At 52.3% G+C, this 27044-nt stretch overlaps 1 protein-coding gene across 4 annotated transcripts in view; it reads left to right on the forward strand.

Annotated features, from left to right (window-relative positions):
- LOC132814242 (dual specificity tyrosine-phosphorylation-regulated kinase 1A-like) overlaps nucleotides 1-27044 on the forward strand; it is an 85785-nt gene that overhangs the window by 54311 nt on the left and 4430 nt on the right. For 3 of the 4 annotated variants that reach the window (XM_060823435.1, XM_060823434.1, XM_060823433.1), the window contains exons 6-10: nucleotides 451-737; nucleotides 1323-1469; nucleotides 1601-1741; nucleotides 2957-3260; nucleotides 24880-24983. In XM_060823435.1, coding sequence (XP_060679418.1) covers nucleotides 451-737; nucleotides 1323-1469; nucleotides 1601-1741; nucleotides 2957-3260; nucleotides 24880-24983 — 983 coding nt within the window. The remainder of the gene's footprint in view (nucleotides 1-450; nucleotides 738-1322; nucleotides 1470-1600; nucleotides 1742-2956; nucleotides 3261-24879; nucleotides 24984-27044) is intronic. The other variant, XM_060823436.1, reaches the window with a different exon arrangement.

Here is a 27044-nt window from a genome sequence, read left to right on the forward strand (position 1 = left end):
AACATTCACGTCCTAAAGGAAAGATTGTTCAAGGAAACATAGCCAGGCTCCAGTTCTGGAGTGAAATCTGTTCAAGGGGGGGCCTAGGGTCCTCTCTCCAGTAGGAATCGGGACCACATTCAGAAAGATTGTTGCCAGCCGAAGGTGACTTTGGAAAGCTGTTACCTTTCAGTATTGGAGCGCAGTTTAATGTAAATACAACAGAAAATGTTGGGAATACTCAGCAGATTGAGGAGCATCTGCAGAAAGTGAAGCTGAGTTAATATTTCAGGCATTATAGCAAACAGGAATGAGTGAGAGATGGACCAGGTTGTGACTGAGTGCAGAAGCAGTAAGGGAAAAGGAGGGTCCCTGATTGAGTGTGTGCCGGGAGAGATCAATGGCACTAAGTCAGTTGGATGTAAACTCTTGCCTTTCTGTGTTTGTCATCACCCCCTCTTCCCAACACAGTTCACTTGAAGCGGCATTTCATGTTCCGGAACCATCTGTGCTTGGTCTTTGAGCTGCTCTCCTACAACCTGTACGACCTGCTGAGAAACACCAACTTCCGCGGGGTCTCCCTGAACCTGACTCGCAAGTTTGCCCAGCAGATGTGTACAGCCCTGCTGTTCCTGGCCACCCCTGAGCTCAGTATCATCCACTGTGACCTGAAGCCTGAGAACATCCTCCTGTGTAACCCCAAGCGCAGTGCCATCAAAATCGTCGACTTTGGCAGCTCCTGTCAGCTAGGACAAAGGGTCAGAATGCTGTGCCAAATCCGCTAAAATAGTGTGTCTTTCTGTGTGTGTGTGTGTGTGTGTGTGTGTGTGTGTGTGTGTGTGAGAGAGAGAGAGAGAGAGAAAGAGCGCGCGCATCTGTGGCGGGACTGTGTGTGTGTGTGTGTGTGTGTGTGTGAGAGAGAGAGCGCGCCTGTGGGGGGACTGTGTGTGAGAGAGAGCCTGGAGGAGGAGGTGGGGGGTGTGTATGTATGAGAGAGTGAGAGAGCCTTTTGGCAGGGGCGGGGAGGGACTGCGGCTTGTGGAGGCTGTATGTGTGCGTGTGAGCCTGCACTGTGGGGGGGGGGGAGGAGGAGGGGGGTGGGCTTGTGGTGTGTGTGTGAGGGAAGTGGGGGGTGGTTTGCGTGAGTGTGTGTGAGAGACAGAGAGCCTGTGGGGGTGCTGTGTGTATGTGCATCTGAGCCTGCAGGGGCTATGAGCGCGTGTCTGGTGTGTGGTGGGCTGGGGCAGGCCATATGCTTCTGCCTCGAATCTCCTCGCGTCCTTCTGCCTGTGCTGTGATGAATCCGTGCAGCTGCCTTAGTGGAATTTGTCCTCTTGTCACAGATTTACCAATATATCCAGAGTCGTTTCTATCGCTCCCCTGAAGTGCTGCTTGGCATGCCGTATGACCTGGCCATTGACATGTGGTCACTGGGCTGTATCCTGGTGGAAATGCACACCGGAGAGCCTCTCTTCAGTGGGTCGAATGAGGTGAGCTACTGTCCTGTGTTGAACACTCACCCCTTGCCTGTCTTACTGCCTTGATCCGGAAGCTCACTGTTTGCTATTGTTGTCTCATTCTGGCCACGTTTTAACTCCCAACCTCTACTTTTCCTGTTTAGGTGGATCAGATGAATAAGATTGTGGAGGTAGTGGGGATTCCACCTAGTCACATGCTGGAACAGGCACCCAAAGCCCGCAAGTACTTTGAGAAGCTCTCTGACGGGCTGTGGGCTGTCAAAAAAGTGAAGGATGTGAAGAAGGTACGTCCTGGGTTCCACCAGGCCCCTTTGAGTTCTGTGTAAGCAGCTGCAGCAGCACACGCTGTGTACTGGGTATCATGGGGCACTCTTCATGACAGCTCTCAGTGGATGCACTCGTGCCCTAGAATGAGAGTGGGGAAAGGGGAGAACCAGGCAGTGTAGGGGTTAGGAGAGTGATGGTCTGAGGGGGAAGCGAGTTGCACGGGGGCAGAGTGTATAGGTTTGGAGAGCAGAGAGAAGCAGAATGTGATCTGGTCTCAGTTGTTGATTTCAGGGTGAAATCTGGATCAAGCGATCATTAAAAAGAAATGTTAGTTAACATGGGGAAGGTTCACTGAAACATAGTCCTGTGAGGCTGCGGTGTCTTTAATAACAGAACAGAGGTTTACTACACAACAGACAAAAACAAAGCAAGCTATCTCGATGTAGAACACAGTTGGGAAAATTCGAAAGCACCTCGCAAGAAAAAAATCAAGGTTCGACCTGTTCCTTAAAGCTACCACTTTGCCTCAATTCAAATCCAGAGAAATTGTCACCCTATATCCAAACTACAAGGTTACCGTCAATGATTCTCCCAATTTATGTCCAATGAACTGTGGGCTGATCTTACATAGAAAATGGAAAGGTGACAGTTTCTCGGCGTCAATTCACCTGCAGATATCGGACAAACTTCTCCTGATCTGAAAGCTGCCCGTGTCAGCCTGTACTGTTGAGGTAATGCATCCCTTTAGCTGCTCTGGCTAAATCTCCTTTCTAGGATCTTGCTTCTGACCCCAATCAGTTCACTTGGAATTGTGAAAACCTGCAATTCCTGGGGCATCCAAAATTAATCCTTGACTATTCTCATCTGTAGTCAAGCTCTTAGCCTTTCATACTAACTCTAGCTGCTGTATACTACTCTGGTGTGAGCAATTTTCCATTTCCCTTTCTTGCGCTCTGACACGGACTGGATGAAGTCACTTATCCAGAAGGACGGTCTGACCTTCACAAAGTTAGCCGGTACTAACATGCCACTACTTGAAAATCCAGGCTCTCAAATGATCTGAATGGATGCGGATATATAAATACCACACCTTTGAGAGGGGAGCACAAGAGAAGTGGGAGGTTGGGAAGAAAAGGAGACAGAGGGGAAACTGTGTCAGGGGAGGATCAACACAGCAAGGAGCAAGGGCAGTAATTGAAATGGGAATGACATATCCTCTGCTCTGTCCACAGGAATATAAAGCAGCTGCTTCCCGCAAACTCCACAACATCATTGGCGTCGAGACGGGCGGACCCAATGGGCGACGGGCAGGTGAACCAGGGCACACGCCAGCCGAGTATTTGAAGTTCAAGGACTTGATTCTGAGGATGCTGGACTATGATCCCAAAACACGAATCACCCCTTTCTATGCACTTCAACACAACTTCTTCAAGAAGACCTTGGATGAAGGGACAAACACAAGTAACAGCATCTCAACCAGCCCCTCCGTGGAGCACAGTCAGTCAGCAAGCACTGCCAGCTCTTTGTCCAGCTCAGGTACAGGCCACCAGCTGCCCCCCCCCCCCCAATACCTTGGCATGCACATTCACACTTCCTCTTCATCCACCAGTAGATTGCCTCCATCACCCATCTACTCTCCTTTGTTCATGGTCATCTTAAAGCTGGGTATACGTTCAACATAGGACATCCAATAAATCAGCCAGGGTTCCTGCTCCTGATCACTGTCCAGTGATCCCTGCGTGAGAGAGAGGGGGGAAATCAGCCAGGGTTCATGCTCCTCATCACTGCCCAGTGACCCATGGGTTAGAGAGAGAGAGGGGGAGGGAAATCATCCAGGGTTCCTGCTCTTGATCACTGCCCAGTGATCCCGGTGTGAGAGAGAGAGAGAGGAAATCAGCCAGGGTTCCTGCTCCTGATCACTGCCCAGTGATCCCGGTGTGAGAGAGAGAGAGAGAGAGGAAATCAGCCAGGGTTCCTGCACTTGATCACTGTCCAGGGATCCCTGGGTTAGAGAGGGGTGGGGGGGGAGGCGGAAATCAGCCAGGGTTCCTGCTCCTGATCACTGTCCAGGGATCCCTGGGTTAGAGAGGGGTTGAGGGGGAGGCGGAAATCATCCAGGGTTCCTGCTCCTGATCACTGTCCAGGGATCCCTGGGTTAGAGAGGGGTTGAGGGGGAGGCGGAAATCATCCAGGGTTCCTGCTCCTGATCACTGGATCACTGTCCAGTAATCCATGGGTTAGAGAGAGAGGGGGTGGGTGGGGAAATCAGCCAGGGATCCTGCTCCTGATCACTGTTCAGTGATCCCTGCATTGGAGAGAGAGAGAGAGTGCATGCACACAGGGGAAATCAGCCAGAGTTCCTGCTCCTGATCACTGCTCAGTGATCCCAGAGATACGGTGGGCGGCACGGTGGCACAGTGGTTAGCACTGCTGCCTCACAGCGCCAGAGACCCGGGTTCAATTCCCGACTCAGGCGACTGACTGTGTGGAGTTTGCACGTTCTCCCCGTGTCTGCGTGGGTTTCCTCCGGGTGCTCCAGTTTCCTCCCACAGTCCAAAGATGTGCGGGTCAGGTGAATTGGCCATGCTAAATTGCCCGTAGTGTTAGGTAAGGGGTAAATGTAGGGGTATGGGTGGGTTTCGCTTCGGCGGGTCGGTGTGGACTTGTTGGGCCGAAGGGCCTGTTTCCACACTGTAAGTCTAATCTGAAGCTTGATACATAGGGAGAGTGGAGATGAGTCAAGGTTCATGCTTCAGATCACTGTAGCGTTTAAACTTTCAGTGTGTTGCGGTGGCCGTAATTGGACAATGATTGCTTGTCCAGTATATTGTTTTGAAAGATGTCTCTTTTATGGCTCCCTCAATGTGACATTTGCAAAACATTGGCTACAGCACTTTGGGGACGAGTCTGTCACTATCTAACACTGGGGGACAATACTGGTGGCAACAGCTCTATTGGTGTATAACACTGGGGTACAGTGCAGGTGGGGACAGGTCAGTTGCTGTGTAACACAGGGGTACAGTACTGGTGGGAACAGGTCAGTCGCTGTGTAACACGGGGTACAGTACTGGTGGGAGACAGGTCTGCCACTGTATAATACTGGGGTACAGTACAGGTGGAGACAGGCCTGTCACTGTATAACACTGGGATACAGAACTGGTGAGGGCAGGCCTCTCACTGTATAACACTGAGGTACATTACTGGTGGGAGCAGGACTGTCACTGTATAACACTGGGGTACAGTACTGGTGGGGACAGGTCTGTCAATGTAGAACACTGGGGTACAGTCCTGGTGGGGACAGGTCTGTCAATGTAGAACACTGAGGTACAGTCCTGGTGGGAACAGGTCTGTAATGTAGAACACTGGGGTACAGTCCTGGTGGGGACAGGTCTGTCACGTATAACACTGGGGTACAGTACAGGTGGGGACAGGTCTGGCCCTGTATAACACTGGGGTACAGTACTGGTGGGGACGGGTCTGTCACTGTACAACACGGGTACAGTACTGGTGGGGACAGGTCAGTCACGATATAACACTGGGGTACATTACTGGTGGGGACAGGATTGTCACGATATAACACTGGGGTACAGTACTGGTGCGTACAGGCCTGTCGCTGTATCACACTGGGGTACAGTCCTGGTGGGGGCAGGTCTGTCACTGTACAACACTGGGGTATAGTACTGGTGGGAGGGACAGGACTGTCACTGTATAACACTGGGGTACAGTACTGGTGTGGACAGGTGTGTCCCTGTATAACACTGGGGTACAGTACTGGTGGGGACAGGTCTGTCACTGTATAACACTGGTATGCCGTACAGGTGGGGACAGGACTGTCCCTGTATAACACCTGGGTACAGTACTGATGGGGGCAGGTCTGCGGCTTACAACACTGGGGTAACGTACTGGTGGGGACAGGTCTGTCCCTGTATAACACTGGGGTACAGTACTGGTGGGGACTGGTCTGTCCCTGTATAACACTGGGGTACAGTACTGGTGGGGACTGGTCTGTCCCTGTAAAACATTTGGGTACAGTACTAGTGGGGACAGGTCTGGCACTGTATAACACTGGGGTACAGTACTGGTGGGGACAGGACTGTCGCTGTATATCACAGGGGTAAAGTACTGGTGGGGACTGGTCTGTCACTGAAAAAAACTGGGGTACAGTACTGGTGGGGACAGGTCTGTCACTGTATAACACTGGGGTGCAGTACTGGTGGGGACAGGTCTGTCGCTGTATCACACTGGGGTGCAGTACTGGTGGGGACAGGTCTGTCGCTGTATCACACTGGGGTGCAGTACTGGTGGGGACAGGTCTGTCGCTGTATCACACTGGGATACAGTACTGGTGGGGACAGGTCTGTCACTGAAAAACACAGGGGTACAATCTTGGTGGGTACAGGTCTGTCACTGTATAACACTGGGACACAGTACTGGTGGGGACAGGCCTGTCGCTGTATAACACTGGGGTACAGTACTGGTGGGGACAGGCCTGTCACTATATTAGATTAGATTACTTACAGTGTGGAAACAGGCCCTTCGGCCCAACAAGTCCACACCGACCCGTCGAAGCGCAACCCACCCTTACCCCTACATTTACCCCTTACCTAACTACGGGCAATTTAGCATGGCCAATTCACCTGACCCGCACATCTTTGGACTGTGGGAGGAAAGCGGAGCACCTGGAGGAAACCCATGCAGACACGGGTAACACTGGTGGGGACAGGTCTTTCCCTGTATAACCCTGGGGTACAGTACTGGTGGCGACAAGTCTGTCACTGTATAACACTGGGGTACAGTACTGGTGGCGACAGGTCTGTCACTGTATAACACTGGGGTGCAGTATTGGTGGGGACAGGTCTGTCGCTGATTTACACTGGGGTACAGTACAGGTGGGGGCAGGTCTGTCGCTGTACAACACAGTGGAACAGAACAGGTGGGGACAGGGCTGTCGCATTGTCGCACTAGTGGTACAGTACTGGTGGGGACAGATCTGTCACTGTAGAACACTCGAGTACAGTGCTGATGAGGACAGGTCTGTCACTATAACACAGTGGAACAGTACTAGTGCGGACAGGGCTGTCGCTGTATAGCACTGGGGTACAGTACTGGTGGGGACACGTCTGTCCCTGTATAACACTGAGGTACAATACTGGTGGGGACAGGTCTGTCTCTGTACAACGCTGGTGTACAGTAGGGGTGGGGACAGGTCTGTCCCTATAGAACACTTGGGTACAGTACTGGTGTGGATAGGTACCTGTCACTGTATATCACTGGGTGCAGTGCAGGTGGGGATAGTTCTGTCACCGTTTTACACTGCAGTACAGTACTGGTTTGGACAGGTCTGTCGCAATATATCACTGGGGTACAGTACTGGTGGGATAGGTCTGTCGCTGTATGACACTAGGGAACAGCGCTGGTGGGGACAGGTCTGTCACTATATTACACTGGGGTGCAGTACTGGTGGGAGGGATAGGTCTGTATAACACTGGGGTGCAGTATTGGTGGAGACAGGCCTGTCACTGTACAAGCACTGTGATACAGTACTGTTGGGGACAGGTCTGTGTCTGTGTAGCACTGGGGTACAGTACTGGTGGGGACAGGTCTGTCGCTGTACAACGCTGGGGTACAGTACTGGTGGGGACAGGTCTGTCGCTGTACAACTCTGGGGTACAGTACTGGTGGGGACAGGTCTGTCGCTGTACAACTCTGGGGTACAGTACTGGTGGGGGCAGGTCTGTTGCTGTACAACTCTGGGGTACAGTACTGGTCGGGGCAGGTCTGTCACTGTCTAACAGCTGGGGAGGGCGGTACGGTCTGTCGCTGTACAACACAGTGGAGCAGTACTGGTGCAGACAGGGCTGTCGATGTATAGCACTGGGGTACAGTACTGGTGGGGACAGGTCTAAGCCTGTATATCACTGGGGTACAGTACTGGTCGGGGCAGGTCTGTCACTGTCTAACAGCTGGGGAGGGCGGTATGGTCTGTCGCTGTACAACACAGTGGAGCAGTACTGGTGCAGACAGGGCTGTTGATGTATAGCACTGGGGTACAGTACTGGTGGGCATAGTTCTGTCACCGTTGTACACTATAGTACACTACTGGTTTGGAAAGGTCTGTCGCAATCTATCACTGGGGTACAGTACTGGTGGGGGCAGGCCTGTCGCTGTATGACACTAGGGAAGAGTGCTGGTGGGGACAGGTCTGTCACTGTAAAACACTGGGGTACAGTACTGGAGGGGGCAGGTCTGTCGCTGTACAACACTGGGGTACAGTACTGGTGGGGACAGGTCTGTCACTGTATAACGCTAGGGTACAGTGCTAGTGGGGACAAGGCTGTCTCTGTAGAACACTCGGGTACAGTGCTGATGAGGACAGGTCTGTCACTATAACACAGTGGAACAGTGCTAGTGCGGACCGGGCTGTCGCTGTATAGCACAGCGGTACAGTACTGGTGGGGACAGATCTGTCACTGTATGACGCTAGGGTAAGTACTGGTGGGGACAGTTCTGTCCCTGTATAACACTGGGGTACAAACCTGGTGGGGACAGGCCTGTCACTGTATCACGGGTACAGTACTGGTGGGGACAGGTCTGTCACTGTATAACACTGGGGTACAGTACTGGTGGGGACAGGTCTGTCACTGTATAACACTGGTGTACAGTACTGGTGGGGACAGATCTGTCCCTGTATAACACTGGTCGTTGTACAACACAGTGGAACAGAACAGGTGGGGACAGGGCTGTCGCTGTGTAGCACTAGTGGTACAGTACTGGTGGGGACAGATCTGTCACTGTATGACGCTAGGGTACAGTACTGGTGGGGACAGGTCTGTCCCTGTATAACCCTGGGATACAATACTGGTGGGGACAGATCTGTCCCTGTATAACACTGGGGTACAAACCTGGTGGGGACAGGCCTGTCACTGTATCACGGGTACAGTACTGGTGGGGACAGGCCTGTCACTGTATCACGGGTACAGTACTGGTGGGGACAGGTCTGTCACTGTATAACACTGCGGTACAGTACTGGTGGGGACAGGTCTGTCACTGTATAACACTGGTGTACAGTACTGGTGGGGACAGGTCTGTCGCTGTACAACACAGTGGTACAGTACAGGTAGCGACAGGGCTGTCGCTGTGTAGCATTAGTGAACAGTACTGGTGGGGACAGGTCTGTCACTGTATGCGACTGGGTTACAGTATTGATGGGGGCAGGTCTGTCACTATAACACAGTGGAACAGTACTGATGTGGACAGGGCTGTCGCTGTATAGCACTGGGGTTCAGTATGGGTGGGAGGGACAGGTCTGACACTGTATAACACTGGGATACAGTACTGGTCGGGGCAGGTCTGTCACTGTCTAACACTGGGGTACAGTACAGCTGGGGAGAGCGGTGCGATCTGTCGCTGTACAACACAGTGGAGCAGTACTGGTGGGGACAGGTCTGTCACTGTATAACGCTCGGGTACAGCACTGGTGGGGACAGGGCTGTCACTGTATGATACAGTGGAACTGTACTGGTGCAGACAGGGCTGTTGCTGTAAAGCACTGGGGTACAGTACTGGTGGGGACAGATCTGTCACTGTATATCACTGGGGTACAGTACTGGTGCGGACAGGTCTGTCCCTGTATAACACTGGGGTACAGTACTGGTGGGGACAGGACTGTCAATGTATAACACTGGGATACAGTACTGGTCTGTCACTGTATAACACTGGGGTGCAGTACTGGTGGGGACAGGACTGTCACTATATAACACTGGGGTACAGTACTGGTGGGGACAGGACTGTCACTGTATAACACTGGGATACAGTAATGGTCTGTCACTGTATAACACTGGGGTACCGTATTGGTGGTAACACAGTGGGACAGTTGTGCTGGGAACACATCTATCCCAGTAAAACACTGGGGTACAGTACTGGTGGGGACAAGATCGTCTTTGTATAACACTAGGGTACGGCCCTGGAGGGGGCAGGTCTGATCCTGTACAACGTAATGGAACAATTCTGGTGGGGACAGGGCTGTCGCTGTATAGCATTGGGATACAGTAATGGTGGGTTCAAGTTTGTCCCTGTATAACACTGGGATACAGTACTGATGGGGACCGGTCTGTCACTGTATAACACTGGGGTACACAACTGGTGGGGACAGGTCTGTCCCTGTATAACACTGGGGTACAATACTGGTGGGGACAGGTCTGTCCCTGTATAACACTGGGGTACAGTACTGGTGGGGACGGGTCTGTCCCTGTATAACACTGGGGTACAGTACTGGTGGGGCAGGTCTGTCCCTGTATAACACAGTTGAACAGTACTGGTGGGGACAGGTCTGTCCCTATAGAACACTTGGGTACAGTACTGATGTGGATAGGTACCTGTCACTGTATATCACTGGGTGCAGTGCAGGTGGGGATAGTTCTGTCACCGTTTTACACTGCAGTACAGTACAGTCTGGTTTGGACAGGTCTGTCGCAATATATCACTGGGATACAGTACTGGTGGGGATAGGTCTGTCCCCGTAAAACACTGGGGTACTGTACTGGTGGGGACAGGTCTGTCGCTGTATAACACTGGGGTACAGTACTGCTGAGGACAGGTCTGTCCCTGTATAACACTGGTGTATAGTACTGGTGGGGACAGGTCTGTCACTGTATTACACTGGGGTGCGGTACTGGTGGGGACAGGTCTGTCACTGTACAACACAGTGGAACAGTACAGGTAGCGACAGGGCTGTCGCTGTGTAGCACTAGTGAACAGTACTTGTGGGGACAGGTCTGTCACTATGCGACTGGGTTACAGTACTGATGGGGGCAGGTCTGTCACTATAACACAGTGGAACATTACTAGTGTGGACAGGGCTGTCGCTGTATAGCACTGGGGTTCAGTACGGGTGGGAGGGACAGGTCTGTCACTGTCTAACACTGGGGTACAGTACTGGTTGGGACAGGTCTGTCACTGTCTAACACTGGGGTACAGTACAGCTGGGGAGAGCGGTGCGATCTGTCGCTGTACAACACAGTGGAGCAGTACTGGTGGGGATAGGTCTGTCCCTGTAAAACACTGGGGTGCAGTACTGGTGGGAGACAGGCCTGTCGCTCTATTACACTGGGGTACAGTACTGGTGGGGACAGGCCTGTCGCTGTATAACACTGGGGTACAAACCTGGTGGGTACAGTACTGGTGGGGACAGGTCTGTCACTATAACACAGTGGAACAGCACTGGTGCGGACAGGGCTGTCGCTGTATAGCACTGGGGTACAGTACTGGTGGGGACAGGTCTGTCCTGTATAACACTGGGGTACACACCTGGTGGGGACAGGCCTGTCACTGTAACACGGGTACAGTACTGGTGGGGACCGGTCTGTCACTATATTACACTGGGGTGCAGTACTGCTGGGGACAGGTCTGTCACTGTATAACTCTGGGGTACAGTACTGGTGGGGACAGGTCTGTTACTGTACAACACTGGGGTACAGTACTGGTGGGGACAGGTCTGTCGCTGTCCAACACAGTGGAACAGTAGAGGTAGCGACAGGGCTGTCGCTGTGTAGCACTAGTGAACATTACTGGTGGGGACAGGTCTGTCACTGTATGCGACTGGGTTACAGTACTGATGGGGGGCAGGTCTGTCACTATAACACAGTGGAACAGTACTAGTGTGGACAGGGCTGTTGCTGTATAGCACTGGGGTTCAGTACGGGTGGGAGGGACAGGTCTGACACTGTATAACACTGGGATACAGTACTGGTCGGGGCAGGTCTGTCACTGTCTAACACTGGGGTACAGTACTGGTTGGGACAGGTCTGTCACTGTCTAACACTGGGTACAGTACAGCTGGGGAGAGCGGTGCGATCTGTCGCTGTACAACACAGTGGAGCAGTACTGGTGGGGACAGGTCTGTCACTGTATCACGCTCGGGTACAGCACTGGTGGGGACAGGGCTGTCACTGTATGATACAGTGGGACTGTACTGGTGCAGACAGGGCTGTTGCTGTTAAGCACCGGGGTACAGTACTGGTGGGGACAGGTCTGTCCCTGTGTAGTACTGTGATACAGTACTGGTGGGGACAGGTCTGTCACTGTAAAACACTGGGGTACAGTACTGGTGGGGACAGGTCTGTCCCTGTATAACACTGGGGTACAGTACTGGCGAGGACAGGTCTGCCCCTGGTATAACACTGGGATACAGTACTGGCGGGGACAGGTCTGTCCCTGTATAACACTGGGGTACAGTACTGTTGGGGACAGGTCTGTCACTGTATAACACTGGGGTACAGTACTGGCGAGAACAGGTCTGCCCCTGGTATAACACTGGGGTGCATTACTGGTGGGGACAGGACTGTCACTGTACAACACTGGTGTACCATTCTGGTGGGGGACAGGTCTGTCATAGTATAACACTGGGGTACAGTACTGCTGGGGACAGGTCTATTCCAGTAAAATACAGGGGTACAATACTGGCAGGGACAGGTCTGGTGGTAACACAGTGGGACAGTACTGCTGGGGACACGTCTATCCCAGTAAAACACTGGGGTACAATACTGCTGGGGTCCGCACTGTCTTTGTATAACACGAGGGTATGGTACTGGAGGGGGCTGGTCTGACCCTGTACAACATAGTGGAACAATTCTGGTGGGGACAGGGCTGTCGCTGTATAGCACTGGGATACAGTACTGGTGGGGACAGGCCTGTCACTGTATAACTCTGGGGTACAGTACTGGTGGGGACAGGTCTATCACTGTATAACACTGGTGTATAGTACTGGTGGGGACAGGCCTGTCGCTGTATAACACTGGGATACAGTACTGGTGGGGACCGGTCTGTCACTGTATAACACTGGGGTACAGAACTGGTGGGGACGGGTCTATCCCTGTAAAACACTGGGGTACAGTACTGGTGGGGACGGGTCTATCCCTGTAAAACACTGGGGTACAAACCTGGAGGGGACAGGCCTGTCACTGTAACACGGGTACAGTACTGGTGGGGACAGGTCTGTCACTGTATAACACTGGGATATAGTACTGGTGGGGACAGGTCTATCACTGTATAACACTGGGGTACAGTACTGGTGGGGACAGGTCTGTCACTGTATAACACTGGTGTACAGTACTGGTGGGGACAGGTCTGTCACTGTATAACACTGGGGTACAGTACTGGTGGGGACCAGTCTGTCACTATATTACACTGGGGTGCAGTACTGCTGGGGACAGGTCTGTTACTGTATAACTCTGGGGTACAGTACTGGTGGGGACAGGTCTGTCGCTGTACAACACAGTGGAACAGTACAGGTAGCGACAGAGCTGTCGCTGTGTAGCACTAGTGAACAGTACTGGTGGGGACAGGTCTGTCACTGTATGCGACTGGGTTACAGTATTGATGGGGGGCAGGTCTGTCACTATAACACAGTGGAACAGTACTGATGTGGACAGGGCTGTTGCTGTATTACACTGGGATACAGTACTAGTGTGAACAGGGCTGTCGCTGTATAGCACTGGGGTTCAGTACGGGTGGGAGGGACAGGTCTGACACTGTATAACACTGGGATACAGTACTGGTCGGGGCAGGTCTGTCACTGTCTAACACTGGGGTACAGTAATGGTGGGTTCTGGTCTGTCAGTGTATAACACTGGGATACAGTACTGGTGGGGACAGGTCTGTCCCTGTATAACACTGGGGTACAGAACTGGTGGGGACAGGTCTGTCCCTGTATAACACTGGGATACAGTACTGGTAGGTTCAGGTCTGTCCCTGTAAAACACTGGGATACAGTACTGGTGGGTTCAGGTCTGTCCCTGTATAACACTGGGGTACAGTACTGGTGGGGACAGGTCTGTCCCTGTATAACACTTGGATACAGTACTGGTGGGTTCAGGTCTGTCCCTGTATAACACTGGGGTACAGTACTGGTGGGGACAGGTCTGTCACTGTATAACACTGGGGTACAGTACTGGCGAGGACAGGTCTGTCACTGTATAACACTGGGGTACAGTACTGGCGAGGACAGGTCTGTCCCTGGTATAACACTGGGGTGCATTAGTGGTGGGGACAAGACTGTCACTGTACAACACTGGTGTACCATTCTGGTGGGGGACAGGTCTGTCCCTGGTATAACACTGGGGTACAGTACTGCTGGGGACAGGTCTATTCCAGTAAAATACTGGGTTTCAGTACTGGCAGGGACAGGTCTGGTGGTAACACAGTGGGACAGTACTGCTGGGGACACGTCTATCCCAGTAAAACACTGGGGTACAATACTGCTGGGGTCCGCACTGTCTTTGTATAACACGAGGGTATGGTACTGGAGGGGGCTGGTCTGACCTGTACAACATAGTGGAACAATTCTGGTGGGGACAGGGCTGTCGCTGTATAACACTGGGGTACAGTACTGGTGGGAGACAGGCCTGTCGCTCTATTACACTGGGGTACAGTACTGGTGGGGGACAGGTCTGTCACTGTAACGCGGGTACAGTACTGGTGGGGACAGGTCTGTCACTATAACACAGTGGAACAGCACTGGTGCAGACAGGGCTGTCGCTGTATAGCACTGGGGTACAGTACTGGTGGGGACAGGTCTGTCCCTGTATAACAATGGGGTACAAACCTGGTGGGGACAGGCCTGTCACTGGAACACGGGTACAGTACTGGTGGGGACAGGTCTGTCACTGTACAACACTGGGGTACAGTACTGGTGGGGACAGGTCTGTCGCTGTACAACACAGTGGAACTCTACAGGTAGCGACAGGGCTGTCGCTGTGTAGCACTAGTGAACAGTACTGGTGGGGACAGGTCTGTCACTGTATGCGACTGGGATACAGTACTGGTGGGGACAGGTCTGTCCCTGTATAACACTGGGGTACAGAACTGGTGGGGACAGGCCTGTCACTGCATAACACTGGGATACAGTACTGGTGCGGACCGGTCTGTCACTGTATAACACTGGGGTACAGAACTGGTGGGGACAGGTCTGTCACTGTAACACGGGTACAGTACTGGTGGTGGCAGGTCTGTCACTATAACACAGTGGAACGGTACTGGTGCGGACAGGGCTGTCGCTGTATAGCACTGGGGTACAAACCTGGAGGGGACAGGCCTGTCACTGTAACACGGGTATAGTACTGGTGGGGACAGGTTTGTCACTGTATAACACTGGGGTACAGTACTGGTGGGGACAGGTCTGTCACTGTATAACACTGGTGTACAGTACTGGTGGGGACAGGTCTGTCACTGTATAACACTGGGGTACACTACTGGTGGGGACCAGTCTGTCACTATATTACACTGGGGTACAGTACTGGTGGGGACAGGTCTGTCACTGTATATCACTGGGGTACAGTACTGGTGCGGACAAGTCTGTCCCTGTGTAACACTGTGATACAGTACTGGTGGGGACAGGTCTGTCCCTGTGTAGCACTGTGATACAGTACTGGTGGGGGCGGGTCTGTGTCTGTATAACACTGGGGTACAGTACTGGTGGGGACAGGACTGTCACTGTATAACACTGGGATACAGTACTGGTCGGATAGGTCTGTCACTGTATAACACTGGGGTACCGTATTGGTGGTAACACAGTGGGACAGTTGTGCTGGGAACACATCTATCCCAGTAAAAGACTGGGGTACAGTGCTGGTGGGGACAAGATCGTCTTTGTATAACACTAGGGTACGGTCCTGGAGGGGGCAGGTCTGATCCTGTACAACGTAATGGAACAATTCTTGTGGGGACAGGGCTGTCGCTGTATAGCATTGGGATACAGTAATGGTGGGTTCAGGTCTGTCCCTGTATAACACAGGGATACAGTACTGGTGGGTTCAGGTCTGTCCCTGTATAACACTGGGGTGCAGAACTGGTGTGGACAGGTCTGTCCCTGTATAACACTGGGATACAGTACTGGTGGGTTCAGGTCTGTCCCTGTATAACACTGGGGTACAGTACTGGTGGGGACGGGTCTGTCCCTGTATAACACTGGGGTACAGTACTGGTGGGGCAGGTCTGTCCCTGTATAACACTGGGGTACAGTACTGGTGGGGCAGGTCTGTCCCTGTATAACACTGGGGTACAATACTGGTGGGGACAGGTCTGTCCCTGTATAACACAGTTGAACAGTACTGGTGGGGACAGGTCTGTCCCTATAGAACACTTGGGTACAGTACTGGTGTGGATAGGTACCTGTCACTGTATATCACTGGGTGCAGTGCAGGTGGGGATAGTTCTGTCACCGTTTTACACTGCAGTACAGTACTGGTTTGGACAGGTCTGTCGCAATATATCACTGGGGTACAGTACTGGTGGGGACAGGTCTGTCGCTGTACAACACAGTGGAACTCTACAGGTAGCGACAGGGCTGTCGCTGTGTAGCACTAGTGAACAGTACTGGTGGGGACAGGTCTGTCACTGTATGCGACTGGGTTACAGTACTGATGGGGGCAGGTCTGTCACTATAACACAGTGGAACAGTACTGATGTGGACAGGGCTGTCGCTGTATTACACTGGGATACAGAACTGGTGGGGACAGGCCTGTCACTGTATAACACTGGGATACAGTACTGGTGCGGACCGGTCTGTCACTGTATAACACTGGGGTACAGAACTGGTGGGGACAGGTCTGTCACTGTAACACGGGTACAGTACTGGTGGGGACAGGTCTGTCACTGTATAACACTGGGGTACAGTACTGGTGGGGACCAGTCTGTCACTATATTACACTGGGGTACAGTACTGCTGGGGACAGGTCTGTCACTGTATAACTCTGGGGTACAGTACTGGTGGGGACAGGTCTGTCGCTGTACAACACAGTGGAACAGTACAGGTAGCGACAGAGCTGTCGCTGTGTAGCACTAGTGAACAGTACTGGTGGGGACAGGTCTGTGTCTGTATAACACTGGGGTACAGTACTGGTGGGGACAGGACTGTCACTGTAAAACACTGGGGTACTGTACTGGTGGGGACAGGTCTGTCCCTGTATAACACTGGGGTACAGTACTGGTGGGGACAGGACTGTCACTGTATAACACTGGGGTACAGAACTGGTGGGGACAGGTCTGTCCCTGTATAACACTGGGGTACAGTACTGGTGGGGACGGGTCTGTCCCTGTAAAACACTGGGGTACAAACCTGGTGGGGACAGGCCTGTCACTGTAACACGGGTACAGTACTGGTGGGGACAGGTCTGTCACTATAACACAGTGGAACAGTACTGGTGCGGACAGGGCTGTCACTGTATAGCACTGGGGTACAGTACTGGTGGGGACAGGTCTGTCACTGTCTAACACTGGGTATAGTACAGCTGGGGAGAGCGGTGCGATCTGTCGCTGTACAACACAGTGGAGCAGTACTGGTGGGGACAGGTCTGTCACTATAACACAGTGGAACTGTATTGGTGCAGACAGGGCTGTTGCTGTAAAGCACTGGGATACAGTACTGGTGGGGACAGGTCTGTCACTGTATATCACTGGGGTACAGTACTGGTGCGGACAGGTCTGTCCCTGTGTAACACTGTGATACAGTACTGGTGGGGACAGGTCTGTCCCTGTGTAGCACTGTGATACAGTACTGGTGGGGACAGGACTGTCACTGTATAACACTGGGATACAGTACTGGTCGGATAGGTCTGTCACTGTATAACACTGGGGTACCGTATTGGTGGTAACACAGTGGGACAGTTGTGCTGGGAACACATCTATCCCAGTAAAAGACTGGGGTACAGTGCTGGTGGGGACAAGATCGTCTTTGTATAACACTAGGGTACGATCCTGGAGGGGGCAGGTCTGATCCTGTACAACGTAATGGAACAATTCTTGTGGGGACAGGGCTGTCGCTGTATAGCATTGGGATACAGTACTGGTGGGGACAGGTCTGTCACTGTATAACACTGGGATACAGTACTGGTGGGGACAGGTCTGTCCCTGTATAACACTGGGGTGCAGAACTGGTGGGGACAGGTCTGTCCCTGTATAACACTGGGATACAGTACTGGTGGGGACAGGTCTGTCCCTGTATAACACAGTTGAATAGTACTGGTGGGGACAGGTCTGTCCCTATAGAACACCATGGTACAGTACTGGTGTGGATAGGTACCTGTCACTGTATATCACTGGGTGCAGTGCAGGTGGGGATAGTTCTGTCACCGTTTTACACTGCAGTATAGTACTGGTTTGGACAGGTCTGTCGCAATATATCACTGGGGTACAGTACTGGTGGGGTAGGTCTGTCCCTGTAAAACACTGGGGTACTGTACTGGTGGGGACCGGTCTGTCGCTGTATAACACTGGGGTACAGTACTGGCGAGGACAGGTCTGTCCCTGGTATAACACTGGGGTGCATTACTGGTGGGGACAGGACTGTCACTGTACAACACTGGTGTACCATTCTGGTGGGGGACAGGTCTGTCATAGTATAACATTGGGGTACAGTACTGCTGGGGACAGGTCTATTCCAGTAACATACAGGGGTACAATACTGGCAGGGACAGGTCTGGTGGTAACACAGTGGGACAGTACTGCTGGGGACACGTCTATCCCAGTAAAACACTGGGTTTCAGTACTGGCAGGGACAGGTCTGGTGGTAACACAGTGGGACAGTACTGCTGGGGACACGTCTATCCCAGTAAAACACTGGGGTATAATACTGCTGGGGTCCGCACTGTCTTTGTATAACACGAGTGTATGGTACTGGTGGGGCTGGTCTGACCCTGTACAACATAGTGGAACAATTCTGGTGGGGACAGGCCTGTCACTGTATAGCACTGGGGTACAGTACTGGTGGGGACAGGTCTGTCACTGTATAACACTGGGATATAGTACTGGTGGGGACAGGTCTGTCACTACAACAAAGTGGAACAGTACTAGTGCGGACAGGCCTGTTGCTGTATTGCACTGGGATACAGTACTGGTGGGGATAGGTCTGTCCCTGTAAAACACTGGGGTACAGTACTGGTGGGGACAGGTCTGTCACTGTATAACTCTGGGGTACAGTACAGGTAGCGACAGGTCTGTCACTGTACAACACTGGGGTACAGTACTGGTGGGGACAGGTCTGTCGCTGTATGCGACTGGATTACAGTACTGATGGGGGCAGGTCTGTCACTATAACACAGTGGAACAGTACTAGTGTGGACAGGGCTGTCGCTGTATAGCACTGGGGTTCAGTACGGGTAGGAGGGACAGGTCTGTCACTGTCTACCACTGGGGTACAGTACTGGTTGGGACAGGTCTGTCACTGTCTACCACTGGGGTACAGTACTGGTTGGGACAGGTCTGTCACTGTCTAACACTGGGGTACAGTACTGGTGGGGAGAGCGGTGTGATCTGTCGCTGTACAACACAATGGAGCGGTACTGTTGGGGACAGGGCTGTCACTGTATGATACAGTGGAACTGTACTGGTGCAGACAGGGCTGTTGCTGTAAAGCACTGGGGTACAGTACTGGTGGGGACAGGTCTGTCCCTGTGTAGCACTGTGATACAGTACTGGTGGGGACAGGTCTGTGTCTGTGTAGCACTGGGGTACAGTACTGGTGGGGACAGGTCTGTCCCTGTGTAGTACTGTGATACAGTACTGGTGGGGACGGGTCTGTGTCTGTATAACACTGGGGTACAGTACTGGTGGGGACGGGTCTGTCACTGTATATCACTGGGGTACAGTACAGGTAGCGACAGGTCTGTCACTGTACAACACTGGGGTACAGTACTGGTGGGTTCAGGTCTGTCCCTGTGTAACACTGGGGTACAGAACTGGTGGTGACAGGTCTGTCCCTGTATAACACTGGGGTACAATACTGGTGGGGACAGGTCTGTCACTGTATAACACTGGGGTACAGTACTGGTGGGGACGGGTCTGTCCCTGTATAACACTGGGGTACAGTACTGGTGGGGCAGGTCTGTCCCTGTATAACACTGGGGTACAATACTGGTGGGGACAGGTCTGTCCCTGTATAACACTGGGGTACAATACTGGTGGGGACAGGTCTGTCCCTGTATAACACAGTTGAATAGTACTGGTGGGGACAAGTCTGTCCCTATAGAACACCATGGTACAGTACTGGTGTGGATAGGTACCTGTCACTGTATATCACTGGGTGCAGTGCAGGTGGGGATAGTTCTGTCACCGTTTTACACTGCAGTACAGTACTGGTTTGGACAGGTCTGTCGCAATATATCACTGGGGTACAGTACTGGTGGGGATAGGTCTGTCCCTGTAAAACACTGGGGTACTGTACTGGTGGGGACCGGTCTGTCGCTGTATAACACTGGGGTACAGTACTGGCGAGGACAGGTCTGTCCCTGGTATAACACTGGGGTGCATTACTGGTGGGGACAGGACTGTCACTGTACAACACTGGTGTACCATTCTGGTGGGGGACAGGTCTGTCATAGTATAACACTGGGGTACAGTACTGCTGGGGACAGGTCTATTCCAGTAACATACAGGGGTACAATACTGGCAGGGACAGGTCTGGTGGTAACACAGTGGGACAGTACTGCTGGGGACACGTCTATCCCAGTAAAACACTGGGTTTCAGTACTGGCAGGGACAGGTCTGGTGGTAACACAGTGGGACAGTACTGCTGGGGACACGTCTATCCCAGTAAAACACTGGGGTACAATACTGCTGGGGTCCGCACTGTCTTTGTATATCACGAGGGTATGGTACTGGTGGGGCTGGTCTGACCCTGTACAACATAGTGGAACAATTCTGGTGGGGACAGGCCTGTCACTGTATAGCACTGGGGTACAGTACTGGTGGGGACAGGTCTGTCACTGTATAACACTGGGATATAGTACTGGTGGGGACAGGTCTGTCACTGTATAACACTGGGATATAGTACTGGTGGGGACAGGTCTGTCACTACAACAAAGTGGAACAGTACTAGTGCGGACAGGCCTGTTGCTGTATTGCACTGGGATACAGTACTGGTGGGGATAGGTCTGTCCCTGTAAAACACTGGGGTACAGTACTGGTGGGGACAGGTCTGTCACTGTATAACTCTGGGGTACAGTACAGGTAGCGACAGGTCTGTCACTGTACAACACTGGGGTACAGTACTGGTGGGGACAGGTCTGTCGCTGTATGCGACTGGATTACAGTACTGATGGGGGCAGGTCTGTCACTATAACACAGTGGAATAGTAGTAGTGTGGACAGGGCTGTCGCTGTATAGCACTGGGGTTCAGTACGGGTAGGAGGGACAGGTCTGTCACTGTCTACCACTGGGGTACAGTACTGGTTGGGACAGGTCTGTAACTGTCTAACACTGGGGTACAGTACTGGTGGGGAGAGCGGTGTGATCTGTCGCTGTACAACACAGTGGAGCGGTACTGTTGGGGACAGGGCTGTCACTGTATGATACAGTGGAACTGTACTGGTGCAGACAGGGCTGTTGCTGTAAAGCACTGGGGTACAGTACTGGTGGGGACAGGTCTGTCACTGTATATCACTGGGGTAGAGTACTGGTGGGGACAGGTCTGTCCCTGTGTAGCACTGTGATACAGTACTGGTGGGGACAGGTCTGTGTCTGTGTAGCACTGGGGTACAGTACTGGTGGGGACAGGTCTGTTGTTGTGGTTCTGCTCGCTGAGCTGGAAGTTTTTGCTGCAAACGTTTCGTTCCCTGGCTAGGGAACATCATCAGTGCTGTTGGAGCCTCGTGTGAAGCGCTGCTTTGATGTTTCTTTGATGAATACTGGTGGGGACAGGCCTGTCACTGTAACACGGGTGCAGTACTGGTGGGGACAGGTCTGTCACTATAACACAGTGGAACAGTACTGGTGCGGACAGGGCTGTCGCTGTATAGCACTGGGGTACAGTACTGGTGGGGACAGGTCTGTCCCTGTATAACACTGGGGTACAGAACTGGTGGGGACAGGTCTGTCCCTGTATAACACTGGGGTACAGAACTGGTGGGGACAGGTCTGTCCCTGTATAACACTGGGGTACAATACTGGTGGGGACAGGTCTGTCCCTGTATAACACAGTTGAACAGTACTGGTGGGGACAGGTCTGTCCCTATAGAACACTTGGGTACAGTTCTGGTGTGGATAGGTACCTGTCACTGTATATCACTGGGTGCAGTGCAGGTGGGGATAGTTCTGTCACCGTTTTACACTGCAGTACAGTACTGGTTTGGACAGGTCTGTCGCAATATATCACTGGGGTACAGTACTGGTGGGGACAGGTCTGTCGCTGTATAACACTGGGGTACAGTACTGTTGGGGACAGGCCTGTCACTGTATAACACTGGGATACAGTACTGGTGGGGACGGGTCTGTCACTGTATAACACTGGGGTACAGTACTGATGGGGACAGGTCTGTCACTGTATAACACTGCGATACAGTACTGGTGGGGACACGTCTGTCACTGTATAACACTGGGGTACAGTACTGGTGGGGACAGGTCTGTCACTGTATAACACTGGGGTACAGTACTGGTGGGGACAGGTCTGTCACTGTATAACACTGGGGTACAGTACTGATGGGGACAGGTCTGTCACTGTATAACACTGGGGTACAGTACTGGTGGGGACAGGTCTGTCACTGTGTAACACTGGGGTACAGTACTGGTGGGGACAGGTCTGTCAGTGTATAACACTGGGGTACAGTACTGGTGGGGACAGGTCTGTCACTGTGTAACACTGGGGTTCAGTACTGGTGGGGACAGGTCTATCACTGTGTAACACTGGGGTACAATGCTGGTGGGGACAGGTCTGTCCCTGTATAACACTGGGGTACAGTACTAGTGGGGACAGATTCTGGATCAGTGGTGCTGGAAGAGCACAGCAGTTCAGGCAGCATCCAACGAGCAGTGAAGTTTAAGTTTCGGGCAAAAACCCTTCATCAGGAAGGGCTTTTGCCCGAAACGTCGATTTCGCTGCTCGTTGAATGCTGCCTGAACTGCTGCGCTCTTCCAGCACCACTGATCCAGAATCTGGTTTCCAGCATCTGCAGTCATTGTTTTTACCTTTTAACTAGTGGGAACAGGTCTGTCCCTGTATAACACTGGGGTACAGGACTGGTGGGGACAGGCCTGTCGCTATATAACAGTGGGCTACAATACTGGTGGGACAGGTCTTTCCCTGTATAACACTGGGGTACAGTACTGGTGGGGGACTGGTCTGGCACTGTATAACACCGGGGTACAGTATGGGTGGGGACAGGTCTGACCCTGTATAACACTTGGGTACAGTACTGGTGGGGACAGGTGTGTCACTGTATACGACTGGGGTACAGAACAGGTCTGTCAGTATAACGTAGTGGAACAGTTCTGGTGGGGACAGGTCTGTCACTGTATAACACTGGGGTACAGTACTGGTGGGGACAGATCTGTCACTGTATAACACTGGGGTACAGTACTGGTAGGCACAGGTCTGTCCCTGTTTTACACTGGGGTCCAGTCCTGGTGGGGACAGGTCTGTCCCTGGTATAACACTGGGGTGCATTACTGGTGGGGACAGGACTGTCACTGTACAACACTGGTGTACCATTCTGGTGGGGGACAGGTCTGTCATAGTATAACACTGGGGTACAGTACTGCTGGGGACATGTCTATTCCAGTAAAATACAGGGGTACAATACTGGCAGGGACAGGTCTGGTGGTAACACAGTGGGACAGTACTGCTGGGGACACGTCTATCCCAGGAAAACACTGGGGTACAATACTGCTGGGGTCCGCACTGTCTTTGTATAACACGAGGGTATGGTACTGGAGGGGGCTGGTCTGACCCTGTACAACATAGTGGAACAATTCTGGTGGGGACAGGGCTGTCGCTGTATAACTCTGGGGTACAGTACTGGTGGGGACAGGTCTGTCCCTGTATAGCACTGGGGTACAGTACTGGTGGGGACAGGTCTGTCACTGTATAATACTGGGGTACAGTACTGGCGAGGACAGGTCTGTCCCTGGTATAACACTGGGGTACAGTACTGGTGGGGACCGGTCTGTCCCTGGTATAACACTGGGGTACAGTACTGGCGAGGACAGGTCTGTCCCTGGTATAACACTGGGGTACAGTACTGGTGGGGACAGGTCTGTCCCTGGTATAACACTGGGGTGCATTACTGGTGGGGACAGGACTGTCACTGTACAACACTGGTGTACCATTCTGGTGGGGGACAGGTCTGTCCCTGGTATAACACTGGGGTACAGTCCTGCTGGGGACAGGTCTATTCCAGTAAAATACTGGGTTTCAGTACTGGCAGGGACAGGTCTGGTGGTAACACAGTGGGACAGTACTGCTGGGGACACGTCTATCCCAGTAAAACACTGGGGTACAATACTGCTGGGGTCCGCACTGTCTTTGTATAACACGAGGGTATGGTACTGGAGGGGGCTGGTCTGACCCTGTACAACATAGTGGAACAATTCTGGTGGGGACAGGCCTGTCACTGTATAACACTGGGGTACAGTACTGGTGGGGGACAGGTCTGTCACTGTATAACACTGGGGTACAGTACTGGTGGGGACAGGTCTGTCCCTGTATAACACTGGGGTACAGTACTGATGGGGACAGGCCTGTCACTGTATAACACTGGGGTACAGTACTGGTGGGGACAGGCCTGTCACTGTATAACACTGGGGTACAGTACTGGTGGGGACAGGCCTGTCACTGTATAACACTGGGGTACAGTACTGGTGGGGGACAGGTCTGTCACTGTATAACACTGGGGTACAGTACTGGTGGGGACAGGCCTGTCACTGTATAACACTGGGGTACAGTACTGGTGGGGACAGGTCTGTCCCTGTATAACACTGGGGTACAGTACTGATGGGAACAGGTCTGTCACTGTATAACACTGGGATGTAGTCCGGTGGTTTGGGTGTGTTACGTCTTGTGTGTTTTGGTTGTATAGTTGTCACACTGCACTGGTCCCCTATTGTTTAGTTGAATGCTGAGTTTTGATTGAGTTACCGGTTTCCCTTTGGGATTGTTGATCGACAGTGACGTGACAGTGGATTACGGTTTTCCTCCCCAGCCACTTGTACATTTTCTTTCACTTCCAGCTTTTTTTGTGGTGCCATTGTTGGCTGGATGTGCCGTATATTTGTGCTGTCTGTGTGTGCTCAGTTTTACTGTTTTATTGTCTCCTGTCTCTCCCTTGTGCTCCCCACGTGTACCTGCTCCTGGGCATCTCCTCTGCTAACCATTCACCGTTCCTACTCTCAGGTGGTTCCAGTGGGTCTTCAAGTGACAACCCGAATCAACGGTACACCAGCCGCTACTGCAATGGCACCGAAGCTCAAACAGACTATGAAATGCACAGTCCACAGGTACGGAATCTCCGAACCTCTCGGCTCAATCATGTAGCCTTCGAGCAGTGCATGGTGGGGGTTGAGTGGGTGGCTGTTGGGCCATTGCCAAGCTGGTCCCTTTACCAATCCCCGGCCTTCAGTGCCACACAGCATATCTGCCACAGTGAAGACTTGCCAGCAGTTTCCAACGTGCCCTTGGAGCCAGAAGCAGAGCAGAACAGAGAAGCCTGTGACAAACAATTCTCATCTTCCACAAGTTTCTGCCCTCCCACTCTCCCTCCCTCCCACTCTCCCTACCTTCCCACAGGTGCTATCTTTCAGATGTGACTCCGAATGGAAGCAGAGACAATGCACAGAGATCTTTCTTGAGTTGAACATTTTGAAGAGACAAAGTATTGGAGACCGTCTTTTCAGGGTCCTGGATCCCAGTGAACATCTATCTTCTTTTCATCTTGAGTGTAAATGCACTGATTCTGAATTGTGTTTGTCTTCATTCTGTGTGTCTGCTTATATATATGTTTATGCGAATCAACTTACGTTAATTAGTGTCTCTGTCTTAGTGTGTGTCTGTCTCCCTCACGATGTGCGTGTCTTTCTTACTTGTGTTTAATGTGTGTCTGTCTGTCTGTCTCTCTGTCTAGATTTTCATGTTTGTGCGTGTCTATATCTAGATGTACGTATATGTGTCTTTCTAGATGTACGTGTGTTTGTGCGTGTCTCTCTACCTGGATGTAGATGTGTGTGTTAGTTCCTGCTTGTTTGATTGCCTTCTCTCTCTCCCCCCTTCCCTCTGATCTTGACCTTTCTGCCTTCGTGTGTGTGTGTGTGTGTGTGTGTGTGTGTGTGTTAAATTTGTCTCCTCCTCCTCTTCATGCTGTGGGAAGTGGCTAACTCCCTGTGCCCAGTGTGCCAATGGTGATGGTGTGCTGTCCATGATGGCCAACTTCCTGCGGCTGTGTTTGAATTGCTGCATCCCTCAGTGTTTGGGGAGAGAGGGTTTGGAGTGTCTCTGCGGCTGAGATGGGAACATTCGAAAGCAATGCTTTCCATTCAGTCTTTCAACCCAGTCTGCATGCTCTCAGTTCCAGTGAGGTATGGCAGTAAGCCCCGCACCGTGGGAATACACATGCACTATCCACTGGGACTAACCACAAACAGGGCAATGAGCCTCATCCCTCCCCTCCCGATCTTCCTCGAATATCAGACAACATCCTCAGTGTGTAGATGAAGGTTTTTGCAGTTCCTGGCGTTCAGCTCCAGAACGGGACCAGTGGCTACCCCAAGTGTCTGCCACACACACCTTTTAAGACCGATTTGATACTGTGAAATTGGACAGCAAGCAGGTCAGAGTGCATGGGCTGAGAGGGCACTCGTGACAGAGTCAGCTCCCTGCCTTCCTCCAGTGTCTGTGCCTCCATTGCAGCCCGTTGGGCAGGCGTGCACACACACACACAGTCAGATTCAGGCACACAAACCTGCAAGCACACGATTGTCTGTGGTGTACACTGCTGGCTATGGGCCAGGTGCCAGGCAGCCGTTTTCCATACCCAGTGCAGTTAGCACTTACAGACTGACCCTGCTTGCTGCTTTTCCCTTGAGGTGAAATGATGACCTCATTGAGATCTCTAGCAGTATTCAGAGGAGTTGAGAAACTTTCTATCCTCTAGAAGGAGAGGAGATTCCAAAACAGGACCACTTGCAGTTCAACCTTGATCTGATTGAATAGGGGATCAGGCAGGAGGGCTGAATCACTATATTCCGTCCATTCCAGGAGACAAGCCATTACACCCCTCGTTGGACAATGCTCATACGTTAAATACAGGATACCCCCTCTCTCTAACCCAGGGGTCACTGGGCAGTGATCAGGAGCAGGAACCCTGGCTGATTTTTCCCCCCCTTCTCTCTCTCTAACCCAGGGATCACTGGGCAGTGATCAGGAGCAGGATCCCTGGCTGATTTCCCCCCTCTCTCTCTAACCCAGGGATCACTGGGCAGTGATCAGGAGCAGGATCCCTGGCTGATTTCCCCCCCACCTCTCTCTCTCTCTCTCTCTCTCTCACTCACACCCAGGGATCACTG

The sequence above is a fragment of the Hemiscyllium ocellatum genome, unplaced genomic scaffold (genome assembly GCF_020745735.1).
Source record: "Hemiscyllium ocellatum isolate sHemOce1 unplaced genomic scaffold, sHemOce1.pat.X.cur. scaffold_764_pat_ctg1, whole genome shotgun sequence".
In the NCBI taxonomy this organism is placed as follows: domain Eukaryota; kingdom Metazoa; phylum Chordata; class Chondrichthyes; order Orectolobiformes; family Hemiscylliidae; genus Hemiscyllium; species Hemiscyllium ocellatum.